The 15123-nt window shown below is 38.1% G+C and overlaps 1 protein-coding gene across 1 annotated transcript; it reads right to left on the bottom strand.

Annotated features, from left to right (window-relative positions):
* Window positions 1-1276: 1276 nt before the first annotated feature.
* LOC127943321 (GTPase IMAP family member 9-like) lies at window positions 1277-1965 on the bottom strand (the record flags this gene model as incomplete). The annotated part of the gene is made up of 1 exon (XM_052539696.1): window positions 1277-1965. A coding segment is annotated over exon 1 (681 nt), but the record flags the coding sequence as incomplete, so codon positions are not given.
* Between the last annotated feature and the right edge of the window lie 13158 nt (window positions 1966-15123).

Here is a 15123-nt window from a genome sequence, read left to right on the forward strand (position 1 = left end):
TAGTTCCGATCTCTGTTTAGCTTCCATCTCTTCTCTGATTCTCTGCAATTGCTCCTTCATCAATCTCTCAGTCTCCTCTTGTCTTTGTTTCTCCTCTTGTTTTTTTCTCTGCTCTTCCTCTTTCTTTTTAACTTCCATCTCTTCTCTGATTGTCTTCTCTGTCTCCTTTCTTACTCTCTCCATCTCCTCTCGTCTTTGTTTCTCCTCTTGTTGTTTTCTCTCATCCTCTTTTCTCTGTCTTTCTACTTTAACTCTTTCTAGTTCAGATCTCTGTTTAGCTTCCATCTCTTCTCTGATTCTCTGCAATTGCTCCTTCATCAGTCTCTCATTTTCCTCTTGTCTTTGTTTCTCCACTAGTAGTTTTCTCTGCTCTTCCTTTCTCTGTCTTTCTGCTTTAAATCTTTCTAGTTCCGATCTCTGTTTAGCTTCCATCTCTTCTCTGATTCTCTGCAATTGCTCCTTCATCAATCTCTCAGTCTCCTCTTGTCTTTGTTTCTCCTCTTGTTTTTTTTCTCTGCTCTTCCTCTTTCTTTTTAACTTCCATCTCTTCTCTGATTGTCTTCTCTGTTTCCTTTCTTACTCTCTCCATCTCCTCTCGTCTTTGTTTCTCCACTTGTTGTTTTCTCTCATCCTCTTCTCTCTGTCTTTCTACTTTAACTCTTTCTAGTTCAGATCTCTGTTTAGCTTCCATCTCTTCTCTGATTCTCTGCAATTGCTCCTTCATCAATCTCTCATTTTCCTCTTGTCTTTGTTTCTCCACTTGTAGTTTTCTCTCTTCTTCCTCTCTCTGTTTAGCTTCTATCTCTTCTCTGATTCTCTGCAATTGCTCCTTCATCAATCTCTCAGTCTCCTCTTGTCTTTGTTTCTCCTCTTGTTTTTTTCTCTGCTCTTCCTCTTTCTTTTTAACTTCCATCTCTTCTCTGATTGTCTTCTCTGTCTCCTTTCTTACTCTCTCCATCTCCTCTCGTCTTTGTTTCTCCTCTTGTTGTTTTCTCTCATCCTCTTCTCTTTGTCTTTCTACTTTAACTCTTTCTAGTTCAGATCTCTGTTTAGCTTCCATCTCTTCTCTGATTCTCTGCAATTGCTCATTCATCAATCTCTCAGTCTCCTCTTGTCTTTTTTTCTCCTCTTGTAATTTTCTCTTCTCTTCCTCTCTCTGTTTAGCTTCTATCTCTTCTCTGATTGTCTGCAATTTCTCCTTCATCAATCTCTCGGTCTCCTTTTGTATTTTTTTCTCCACTTCTTGTTTTTTCTCCTCTTCCTCTCTCTTTCTTCTCTCTTCTTCCAATTGTCTGAATCTGTAAGCATCTTCATACATCTGATTACTATAGTAACCTCCATTCTGCTCTATCATTGTGTCAATCTTCTCCAGCAGATCTGTCACCTGCTCTCTGTTACTCTCATTTTCATTGTTGAAGACATGAAATCTGTCTCCACACTGCTGGACTAGATGCCTAAATTTAATGTTCTCATTAATGTGTTCCTCTATGTTCTTTTTTTTTAGCAGATCTCCATAAGTGAAGAGAATGATGGAGTATTTTAACACCCCCTGACCGAACATCATCTCAATCTGCTGAGGAATCTGCTGCTCATGTTCAGTGAATCTCATATTCACAGGAAACACAATGAGGAAAGCATGTGGTCCAGGACTGGATAAATAAACACTTCTTGCTATCTCCATCTTTATGTCCTCCTGTGTCATCTGTGTGTCAAATAATCCAGGAGTATCAACTACAGACACAGATCTGTCTGAAACAGTGGCGTGTCTCTCTGAACATTCACTTGTAACTGAATCCATACTAAGCTCAGATTTAAACTCTTTCCTTCCAAGTATTGTGTTTCCAGCTGCACTCTTGCCAGCACCAGTTTTACCAAGAAGAACAATCCTTCTGGATGAGCGGCTGTCTGCAGGGCTCTCTGGTTCATCATTTAGTTGGACAGGAATGTGTCTGGTCATCCTCCCTCCATCTGATGATGTATTCAAGAGAAGACATGTAATTAAGCAGTAATTTAAAGGTTCAACATGTTTTGATGCTTATAAGTTCACTTCCAGGTCAATAACTAAGTAGCCTAATGGATGTATCACAATAGACCTCTCCTCAGAGTTTGAGTCCTCACTCAGATTACTGAAGTGGTGTAAAGGTTAATGAGATAATTAAATAATTAACTGTGCAGAATCAATGAAGAAAATAGTCACAATTTTAAAGTCACCATTATGGAGATCTGTGTTTGCTTTATTTGGGCTCTCGACTCGTGCCAAGTGAAAATGTGATCAGGGGCCCATTTGTCATATCTCGCTTAAAACATTGGAGATTATTTGAAAGATTCCAGACGTAGTGATTGTGATAACTGATCTCTGGCTAATTTGTTCTGCAAACAAATTTTCACATTTGATTAAAATATCTAGATTAAGTGTTCTGACATTATTTTGTTTTCTCGTGTTCCCTGTAAAGGGCAGATGTGTCAATACTCAAGACCATGATCAGCAATGCAGAAATTGGCTGGTGGCAAGACATCAATTTATGACATTATATCATTTAAAAAGATGACTGACGAAAACTTGACACATTTCTGGACCTTTATAAGCAAACAGCCAAGCAAACAAAACTACATAAATGTTATAATAGACAAATTAAATGTGCACACGATTTATAGAATTTGTACAGGCTTTAAATTTTTTGTCCAATGTTGTAATTAGCAATTCATGTAATTTTATCTTTGTAGCAGATTGATAATGTGACAGCATTAATTAAAGTTTTTTTAAGGGTCAAAATAAAGTTATCTCCTGCATCTACTGTTCCATCAAGCCAGTCTCATAATATCTGTCAGTGCTCAAATTAATTCACCACTCAGATTAAGACTGATTTTATTTCAAATAAATCTTTCAGTGCATACAACTGGCTGTGTCTATAGTATTACAGATTACACAGCATTATATTATTATTTTCAAATTAATTTTTAAATTATTACTATTTTAAATGATTGTCCCCGGATTAGTAGAGTACTCTTGGGATAGATTTTATATATCAGTTCCACTTAAAAAAAATGCAATCTAGTCGTATTTATTTGAAATGAGATGCTCCCGAGCAGGTTTAAACTGAATCTGTTGCTATGACAGCAAAATTATAAAATAAAGATGGATTTTCTATATATAAAAAAATTATATAAGATACTTAGTCTTGTTTCCTGGGGGATCTAAATTAAGTGCATTTTACGTAAGTAAAATTATATGCCAGTGTGGTAATAAAAATAATCTTAATGCAAATGGAAAACAAGATTATTCAAAGTGTCTATTACTAAGTGCAAATCTACTGTAGCTCCGCCCTCCATCGACACATAGGGTGAATAACGACGACACGTGAATAACGGCTTAAATGTGTGACGGTGGGATGAAGGAAAGGTTGGAAGCAAATGCGAGTAATGGTTCTTTAATGAAAATGAATAAACAAATAAACACAAGGGAACAATACAGCTGAGAAGACGACACTCCGAGAGGGTGGAGAGGAGTTCACTATAGTGGCAGTTGAGTTCACTATATCAGGAAAGAGTGAACAAAAAAATAAGTGAACGGATTCGGACAGTGACGTATAGTCTACACTGCGTGTGAGACTTGGAGCTGTTGCAAAAAAATTGCCATATGTACTTTTATATTAACCTAATTTTAGAAAATAATACTAATAGCAATAATACTCAAAATTACTTTATATTGCAGTAATACATACCTCCGCGTCAGCTTTGTGGTTTCATTAATGGTAACGTTATATAATTATTATAAATTTTTTTTTTTGTAATGCTTTTATGTTCATAATCATTAAATGCTATTAAAATAACGTACTGAGAACAAAACAAATATAAACACACATAAACACGTTCATAATTATGTATTTATTATTTTTAGTATCTTGACACTCGCTCAAGCAGCGTTTTGAGCTCAGATAAGATGGTTGTATCGTCCTCAGGCGACCGTTAATTTTACATCAGAATACTCTAAAGTTACCTGTTATTAACGGAAAAATTTAAATTATCCACCAAATTATCATTTTTCTAAGTTAACAACGATGCCACCTCAGTAAATTCAAATATTAATCTGAGTTATTGCCTACATATTTTAATATAAATAATGTAGGAAACGTTAAAACAGAAATAATAAAGATGTAAACTTCATCTCTCATTCAAACTCGCTTGCTCCCACTCTCGCTTCCAGCTCGACGCTACTCCGCATTGGATTGTGGGAAATAGTGCTTCAGCGAGTGTGCATCGGTTGTACACTCGAAATCAGAATGAATTGTGGGTAAAAAGTAGTGGACAAATGTAGGGAATTAAGTAGTTCACTCGGAATTCAGACAGCACTACAAAATGGCTGACACCCCATATAGTGCACTATATAGTGGATAGGGAGCGGTTTCGGACACAGCAACAGACTTCACCACAAAGTGCAAACACCCAGAGATCACGGTTTACCAACCGTGACACAATGGTGTAGGCAGTAATGTTTTGGGCACGGAAAACTAGCTTGTAATGCGATTGATTGGGTTACAGAGTCCGGCTTTTGCAGAGCTCGTTCTCACTTTTCCCATCCCATGTCACATTATAATTTATTTTCAATAAAAATGAACAAAATGTTCTAAAAGTGGAAGTAAAGTGCCTAACGAGTGTTTAATAATGATACAACTATTTATAATTGTAATAAATATAATAATTTACAATCTGTTATTATTGCATCCTGTCAATGTATAACAATACTGTATCTGCCAGTATAAAGTATAACTAGCATCTAATTATTATTTACTCTTAGCCTGTTGCAAAGAACTGCTGTTCACTGTACATTTTCTTCTGTAAATAGCATCTAGAGCTACTTGCACTTAGCCTACTGTAAATAGGATCTATCCCTAAGAAAGTATGTTAATTCCACTTAGTGTAAATAGCCACTGCCGTATTTTCCTTACTCTATTGGCAGATCATTTGTAAAATAAGAAAAATGCACTTATAATATTATTATTAATTATATATATATATATATATATATATATATATATATATATATATATATTTTTTTTTTTTTTTTTTTTTTTTTTGCCCATGAGATACCATAAAATGGTTAGCTATTTGTCATGTTCTGTAAGAATACTTTGCATTTAGTTTGTTTTTTTCTCTCCCTAGTGGTCATCAAATTACTGGGCGTGGACATCTACATTCTGCAACGCTATTGGAGGACTGAACTTAAGTGCTGGCGAAGAGCTTGACCTCTTAACAAAATGGTTAGGAAATCAGTCTTCAGAACACCTCATACGGATTCGTTCTGTACATGTTGCCAGGCCTGATATAGGTTTAATAATGGCTTGGGATTGCCCAGAGGTGTGTTATGGCTCCCCCGAGGTTATTGAATAACTCTCTTTGAAAGGATAGAGAACTTTCTAAAAACAATCATAAGGACCCCGTAAAGCTCAGGGAGCTGGGAGACCTGCTAAGGGAGTTACTGTCTGCGAAATCTGAGGGTTACCTGCCAGGGCTCTCATACTTGGACACCGCAAGGGGTGTCAACCCTATCGTTGAGAAGTTGCCAATTGGTCTGCAAGAGAGGTGGTTAGCTCAAGGCTCACAATACAAGGAGCAACACAATGTATGTTTTCCTCCATTTGCATACTTTACAGAGTTCATATGCAGTGAACCACGCCGAAGAAACAACCCAAGTTTCACTCTCTTGACAGCCCCTGTAACCCCGTTGAATATTTCTTACAGGTATACTACAGTACCATCAAAGTTTGATCGAGTGGAAAAGAGATCAGCATATGGCAAAAGCTATGTTTCTGCTCACAAGACTGGAATCGCGTCGCTACAAACAGCTTTTCAGGCAGACAGTTCAAGCAGCAGGCAAGGAGAAATAGACAAACAATGCCCGATCCACAAGAAGCCACATCCTCTGAAAAAAGTGTAGAGGTTTTCAAAGTAAGTCACTAGAGCAGTGGTTTTCAACCTGTGGTCCGCGGCATAATTAAACATAATTAAAGCTGCAAGCAGCGATGAACTGGCCCTCGCACCCGGGCTCACCGCCAGCGAGCGGCTTTATTAAATTGGCAAATGGCAAAAAACATGCATTGAAAGTCTTAAATATAAGTGTAATATGTCAAAATCATTTATATGTGCCAGTCTTCCTGTTGCCAGCAGGTGGCGCTATCATTGTAATGGAATATTTACCTTCAAATGTGCTCAGGCCAGGACTCTTATCGAACATGGGGAGTTTGGGGAAGATCGAACATTTTATGCCTGAGTTACAACAACTTATTTTCCTGTGGCGAGACATCAAATTTTGTCATGGTGCCATGGACACGCCCTTTAACAAAAAATCTAAATCTTCATAATTTAACATTGCACATGCCTTAAGATTAGACTGACTACAAAAACTACATTAATGTCAAAAGATTTCTAGGAGTACTTTGTCACAGCATAAAATATGCCACTTCCTGTTGCCAGCAGGAGGCGCTATGACAATAAGTGAATATGGGCATGTAGATCTGTTAAGGGTAGAAGTCTTATCTAACATGCAAAGTATGGGGCAGATTGGACATTGCATGTCTGAATTACAGCAACTTCCTTTTCCATGGCTAAACATCGAAATTTGTCAGGCTGCCATGGACACGCCCTTTAACAAAACCTCTAGATCTTCGCAATTTAAGATCGCAAAGGGGTTTACACTGAGGATTAGGATTACACTGACCGAGTTTGGTGTCGATCTGAATAAATCTCTAGGAGAAGTTCGTTAAAGTACAACCCCTGAAAATGGCAAAAACAACGCCAATTTTGCAGAGAAAATTCTAAATAACCGACTTCCTGTTGGGAATCGGATTTCGTACCAAAATACTTTTTTATAGGTATTGGTGTGTTACATGTGTGTACCGATTTTTGTACATGTAAGTGAAACATAGCTCTAGGCGCACTCTGTTGAAAGTGTATAGGTTGGCGCTATCGAGCCATTTTGTCACACCCGATGGAATATTGGCCTTCAGATGTGTTCAGGCCAGGACTCTTATCACACATGTTAAGTTTGGGGAAGATCGGACATTTTATGCCTGAGTTATAACATCTTTTATTCCCATGGCGAGACATCGAACATCGTCACGGCGCCATGGACACGCCTTTTAACGAAAACTCAAGATCTTCAGAATTTAACATTGCACAGGCCTTTAGATTAGACTGACCACAAAAAAGACATTGATATCATAAAATATCGAGGAATAGTTTGTCGCAGTGTAAAATATGTCACTTCCTGTTGCCAATAGGTGGCACTATGACTATAACTGAATATGGGCATGTAGATCTGTTCAGGTTCGGAGTTTCATCAAACATGTGAAGTTTGGGGCAGATTGGACATTGTATGTGTGAGTTATAGCAACTTCATTTTTCATGGCGAATCATCGAAATTCGCCAGGCCGCCACGGACACGCCCTTTAACGAAAACTCAAGATCTTCGCAATTTAACATCGCAAAGGCCTTTAGATTAGGCATACCAAATATGGTGTTAATTTAAAGAAATCTCGAGGAGGAGTTCGTTAAAATACAACACATGGAAATGACCAAAATTGCACAAAATTTGCTCATAATATTAAAAAGAACCGACTTCCTGTTGGATTTAGAATTTTGCTCCAAGAGTCTTTTTTGTAGGTATTGGTGTGTTACATATGTGTGCATGTACGTGAAACATAGCTGGAAGGCTGTTGATTTTCTTAGTATAGGTGGCGCTGTCGAGCCATTTTGCCACACCCTTTTATGAATCCTATATCAGATGAAAATCTTCACCAGGTTTGACGCGTGTGCAAAGTTTCATGACTTTTTGAGCATGTTTAAGCCCTCAAAATAATAATAATAATAATAATAATAATAATAATAATAATAATAATAATAATAATAATTAACAAAGCAGATACAAGAGGGTCTTCGCACCTCCGTGCTCGGGCCCTAATAATAATAAAAAACTGACCAATTCCAAGAGGGTCCTTGCACCATCGGTGCTCGGGTCCTAATAACAACAAAACTTTGTGCACTTATAAAATAAAGATAACAAACAAGATGTGCTGTGTGCAGCCTTTGTCTGCACTGATCTTCTTTTACAAACACATCATTAAAATGAACTGTAACTCTATAGAAGTTAGATATCTATAGAAAGCTTGACATGTCTATGTTTAAACTAAACAAGTGCCGCCGAAAACAGATATTCTGTGATAAAGTAATCCATATGAAAACAACACAATGTCCGTTTTTCACATCTCCCTTCATTATATCTAATGTGACCACGCCCCTGCGCTGAACGCGCTATTCAAATTCAAACTGAAGCGCGGCTTGAATACGCCCACACAGAAGAAATAGTATGACTTCTCTTCAAGTTTTTTTATTTTACTGTTTGCTTCGCGATGAGAGGAATAAGACATAAATCACCCCAAAAAGATGTGATGTGGTTGAGGATTTCTGAAATGGATTTCCTCAGAAAAAAAAAGAATGAAGCACTTTATTCAGCAGAGATCATAAACATGAGTAAGACTCTTTTCATTTATTTTTATACTTGTACTAGTTTCCACATAACGTGTAAACATTTTACTAGTTAGACTTTTTCCAAATACTTTTCTATATGTATACTTTTGTAAATGTATAATCCAGGGAAACATTATGAAGTTTCAACAACAATACTATACCATTCACAAGCTTGATGTAAATAATATAAATGTAACAAATAGATAACTGTAACAAATGTAAAAACAATGCTTTTCTTTCAATTTATTCCCCCTAAAAACCCAGAGAAATATTCTCAGCTCTTTTCAACATTAATAATAATGATAATAACAAAAGTTTTTTTTTTTTTTTTTTTTTGTAGAAAATAAGATTGTTAAAAGGATTTCTGAAGGATTGTGTGACTGGAGTAATGATGCCAAAAAATTTGTTTGAAAGTCAGCTTTGATTGTTCCTAATAAACTGTTTAACTGCTCCCCCAAGTGGATATTAAATTATGTTGTGTGATAATTAAATATATTCTTAACAAACTACAAACATAAAATTATCTACATTTATTTTGTTCTCACATTCTTTCTTGTAACTCCTCCCTCTCAGTGACACAGATGACTGAGAGGCTCATTATGCAGCTCATTATGCGGCCCTTTGTCTTCTCAGGTGTAAATCACAATGATATTGATGATAGTTGACGCCTACTCGCATATGACTTTTACCAACAAAAAGTGTCTTAGAAAATTTAAATCAATATATTGTTTTCTGTAAGTGAGTAAACAAGAAGATTTTCACATAATTTAGAAAGTAAAATTCTAGGCTACAAGCTCCAGTTCTCAAAAGTCCCGGGAACCAATGTTCTCTATGTGTTGTATGGCCTTTTTCAAGTGTTTTAAAATTTTTAGTTTTTCACTAACCACGCATAATTTTTTTTTTTCTCAAAAACACAATCATGTACATACATGTATTTCACATATTATTATAGCCCATTTTGTGCTGATTACAGTGAGATTAGAATTTACCCATTTAGATATTTATAAGAAACTGAAAAAAGCACAAATGTCAGGGCATGACAAAACTTCTCCAGGCTCCAAAAATACCCTTAGACTCCAGAGGCCCAAATACTCCTTCTTCTGGGATGCGACATCCTCCAGGTTCACAAAGTCAGAAAACAACGCAATTGGCCACCTAGAGCGCACTACACTCAAAGACTAGACCTTGGCTGGGTTGTTATTAGGGGTGTAACAATTCACTTGTTTTCTCGATGCATCGATTACAAACCCTGTCGATTCATATGCATCGATCTTGAAACATGATTTTTGAATCGTGAATCGCCGATCTTGGACAGTAATCGATTCAAAATGCTAAGAATCGAATGAATCACGATTTCTATAGTGATTCAATGCTTTCAAAATGTATACACATTAAATTAGGCTACTACACGCACGAATTAATGGAGACCTTGAAGAGTGTTCGTGAATCGTGCCTCTTATCTGTCCTTCATGTGCTTCCACTGTTTACCGTGAGACTGTCACAGGATTGCGCTCGCGCTCCGTTCGTTTCTGACGCAGCTGACGTGTTATCCATAGGATTTGTGGCCAGTAATACTAACGTGAAGTAGTTTTACTATTCTGTAGTTTGTCAATGGCTCTCTGCATCTTACCGACGCAGTTACCGGAGCTGTCGACAGCTGTATTTATTGCATGGACGGAGCAGAAATGTAAGTGTCTAAATCATACGCACAGATCCATTGAATGATAAATGTTTTTAAACAATGCGGATGAACCGAATATACGAAGGAAACTTTTAAAATTAACCACAGCATTAACAATGACCTTGAAATAAGAGCGCAAGATTTATCTGATAATCAGATGCATGAAAGTAGCGTTTGTTTAATTAGCAAACAGACATCTGGCGCGTTTTCTCTTAGAATCATTCGCTGATGGAGAGGAAAAGTTAAATAGAGATGAAGACATTTTCACACTGAAAGAGAAGCGATCTCGCTCTCATAGACGTGCCAGGCTATCTGCAGCTAAACTGAATAAAAGCAGAATAAACTGATGAAACTAAAAAAAAAAACACAAACAATTTATGAATGATGCAGTGCTAATTGACATTTATTACAGTACAGAAGCTATAAAGTATATTGTCTACCTTATTCTCTGCAGAAAATTTAAATAATTGCTAATTAAATGTAGCCTAGTATATAAAACAATCATAAAATTGCCATTAGGAAAAAAAAAAATCGATTACAGATGATTGATTATTGTCCAGCAGTGCATTTGATTTATTACAGCTAATTAAAAGTAATTAAAAAAGAAGATAATTCATTGTAAAAATAAAATTATTATTATTATATAGGCTACATACATAAAATGATTGTATTTGAAATTTCTGTCACTTCTGAAATTATGGCTACGCCCCTGGTGTGACAAAATGTTAGCTTATACATAATACTCTTTAAGCTCTTTTTTTAAACTTTTAATCATTTAAGCATCATTAAACTAGCATTTAACAATGGACAAAAGTTTTTTTTTTTTTTTTTCTAACCTTTGGTTCTCTAACCATAAATGGTACTGTAATTTGCCCCCTGACTAAGCATTTAAAGAATTTAGTAGAAGCATTTAAATAATCCCGTGAATGCACTTAAATAATGCAGAATCGAATCGTTATAATCTAATCGAATCAAATTTAATTGTGAATCGAATCGAATTGAATCGTTCTGAATTTGCAAAAATCGTTCTTGAATCGAATCGAAAACCTATGAATCGTAATCGAATCTAATCGCTGTCTTGCCAAAGATTCACAGCCCTAGTTGTTATAGGTAATATCTGCTTGGGCTCCGCCCAAAAGACAGAGTCTGTAAATTATTTTCGGACTAACGTGCTTGAAAATGGACGTCCATCTCTCTTTACTCCATGTCCCAATCATATTCAAGTCAAGGAGAGGTTTGGCAATGAAGGACTACACTGCACATATCTTCACGGCCTTACAAACCACACCCCAGTCCTCCATGACTTTAGCCTCGGCAGCACGATTTTTGAGAGAACCAAGGATGATGACAAAGTGGATCTCTCCATCGAAGATGATATTTTCCTGGAGCTTATGGATAAAGAAATGTTTATAGATGAGTCTAATAGCTGGGTGGCGCCTCTTCCATTTCGATCACCACGGCGACAGCTGCCAAACAATCAAGAACAAGCTCTTAGTCGCCTTGCCTCTTTGTGCCACACATTTAAAAGAAAGCCGGAGATGAAAACTCACTTTGTGAACTCCATGCAAAAGATCTTCGATCACGACCAGGCAGAGTTACCTCCACCGCTGCAAGAGGGAAAGGAACGATGGTACTTACCCATCTTCGGTGTGTATCACCCTCAGAAGCTGAACCAGATTAGAGTCGTGTTTGATTCCAGTGCTCAGCATCATGGGATTTCTCTCAGCGATGTGTTACTTAAAGGCCCAGATCTGAACAACAGCTTACTTGGAGTCTTACTATGCTTCCGCAGAGAGTCGATAGCAGTGGTAGCAGACATTTGTTACGTGCCTCCCTGGTCTAGGGTCAGGGATGGCAGAAACAAGGACATTTTTAAACAAGGTAGAAGACAACTTTTCTACGGACCACCTAGATACCTTCTCTCCTGTCCCAGCATGCCACAGAAAACCACACAGACTTGTCACAGTCTAGAATTTTGGTTTATTTAACAAACTCAAAGAAAGATGGTTAGCATGGAGCAAAATAACGTTCAGGCGGGGACCAGGCCAAAATAACAAACATAACAGATCTAACTTACAAAAAGGAGTACTTTCTAAGTTCTCAAATCAAAATCCAAAATAAACAAAAGTCTTTACTCCCTTTCTAGCCAAAAACAGGTGAAAACAATCAAAACAATAAAAGAAATGGCGTCCTCCTCCCTACTGCTCCAAAATTAATTAAACTGTCACCTTAAGGTGTAACCTTGGGAGCTTACTCGTACAAAAACAAATAAACCACAACTCTCCAACGTTTCAAGCTGTATACATCAACAACAATGTAAACAGACAACTAGCACACATGCTATGGTCTGGGGCAGGTGAAAAGTCTCCAGAGGTAGCAAAGGCCAAGAAGGGCACATATCAGATGGAGTCTTCAGCTTTTATCCACAAGCTTCCCCTCCAGCAGCCAATCAGAGCTTTTGGATGTCGTAGAGAGAATAGAGAGACAAAACACTGCCAAAACAAACTGTAATCAACATAGTGGCAAAAATTAAATACTGCACAAATAACACCTAAATTACGCCTAAATTACGCCTAAGGACGTAACACCCCCACCACCAAATTTACAACCCTAAGGATTGTAAACACTGATTCTTTTTAGTGTACAGTTGCATAAGGTTATCTCAGTCACCATCAGCATCACAGGCCCTAGAGAGTGCATCTGCCACCACATTCTCCGAACCTTTATTGTGCATGATGTCCAAGTTATATTCCTGCAGACAAAGTGACCAGTGCATCAAACGCTGATTTAGATTGCACATGTGGGAGAGAAAAACTAGAGGGTTTTGGTCAGTATAGACAACAAGAGGCATACTACTACCACCAACGTAAACTTCAAAATGTTTAGGTGCCATCACCAGGGCGAGAGCTCCCTTCTCGATGGTACTGTAGTTTCGTTGACAATTAGAGAACTTCTTAGAGAAGTAGCAAACTGGATGTTCTACTCCCCCACCATCCTCCTGCAGCAGGACAGCACCCGCTCCAACAGCACTTGCATCCACTTGAATCTTAAATGGAAGAGAAAAATTAGGGGCAGAGAGAACTGGAGCATTACAAAGAAGATCTTTGGCATCAAGAAAAGCAATTTCACACTGAGGACTTCGCAGTGCTAAGTAGGTCAGTCAAGGGAGACACCACTGTTGCAAAGTTTTTGCAAAATCCATGGTAGTATCCGGCCATTCCATGAAACCGGCGTAATTGACGCTTGGTAACGGGAGCAGGAAACTCGACAACAGCAGCAACCTTTGCCGTTACAGGTCTTACACAACCTTGACCCACAATTTTTTCCAAGGAAAGTTACCACAGCCTTAGCAAACTCACATTTTGCTAGATTCAGAGTTAACTTGGCATTACTCAACCTGCTAAACACCCTCTCCAAGCTACAGATGTGGCCTTCCCAATCACCTGAAAAGTCGCACAACCCTGACAAGACTTTCTGCATGAGCCTCTGGAATGTGGCTGGGGCATTTTGCATCCCAAAAGCCATACAATTGTACTGGAGGAAGTTATCAGGGGTGACAAAAGCAGAGATTTCACATGCACGTGCAGTTAAAGGAACCTGCCAATAGCCCTTTAACACTAGAAGTCCCAGAGATTTGTAACCCTCCTTTAGCCAAGTGGATGCTAACTGGCTAGTCTTTTGGCTATCATTAGCATCAATTCATGTGTAAATATGGTCATTACCTGAACAATTTGCAGGGGGGTTGGGGGGGGGGGTGTGAATGGTTGCTGGTGGCTTGTTTGTATGTGTGGGGGAGGGAGGGCTGCTAAAGCAGAGAACTTGATTGGGAGATACCATGGCAGTGCCAGGATTGTGAGTGATTGCTGGAATGTACTCACTCAGTTTTTAATATTATTTGTTAATATGTGTACAAATGGTTGGTTTCTTTATTTTATTTTGTACTATTTTTATCAATAAATCTCAGCAACAAAGGAAAAAAAACGTGTGTTGATTTCTCCCTAAGATGGCAAAGTGAAACACAAGTTTCCTTGAAGTGGCTCAGCATGGCCCCACATTGTTTACATAACAAAAGCAACTGTTCACAGCTGATTAAGGATATTAGCCTAAAGCCTTCCAGCCCATCGGCTGTCCTGCGGGTTTTATAGGTAGAAAAGCCAAATGGCTGCTCTCTGGGACTTCTAGTGTTAATAGGTCTAGCTTTGTGACAAACTTTGAAGAACCAACTTTATCCACACAATCTTCCATGATCAGGGGTACCCACAATGTAATCTGTTTCACTCAGTTTCTGTTCAATGACATACGGCCCTGAAAACTTAGCCTGTAGAGCTGAGGCAGGAACAGGAAGTAACACAAGAACAGAGTCACCCGGTTGAAAATGGCGATGTACTGTTCTTGTCATGATCCTGCCCTCGTGTCCTTGATTTTTCCTAGTCTTGAGGCAGGATCATGACAGACCCTTGTTTTGTGTACAAGCGCATGGCCTTGTCTTTGGGCCATGTGCTTGTGTTGTCTCGTTCCCTTGCCCCGCCCCCCTTGTTAACCTAGTCGTGTCTTGATTGTCCTATCTGTAACACCTGTCGTGTCTTGATTAGTACCCCTATTTAGATCTCCTAGTGTGCTCTGTCTTGCGTCGGTTCATTGTCATTGTGATTGTACCTGTGATTGTACCTCAACTGTGTTTCTCAGATGTGTTCCACACTTGTGATTGTTCCTCTGAAGTCCCTGTATAACCGTGAGTGTTAATTGTAGTCAGTGTTCTCCTGTTTTGAGTCTTTGTTTATCTTGTCGAGTCAGTCTTATTTAGTATTGCTGTATTTGCCCTAGTCCTGTTTTCCCCCTCGTGGGTTTTGTTTTCCCCTTTTTTTGTAATAAACCCTTTGTTTGAGAATCCCTGTCTGCACCTGAGTTCCTCCCTTACC

Source organism: Carassius gibelio, chromosome A3 (genome assembly GCF_023724105.1).
Source record: "Carassius gibelio isolate Cgi1373 ecotype wild population from Czech Republic chromosome A3, carGib1.2-hapl.c, whole genome shotgun sequence".
Taxonomy (NCBI): domain Eukaryota; kingdom Metazoa; phylum Chordata; class Actinopteri; order Cypriniformes; family Cyprinidae; genus Carassius; species Carassius gibelio.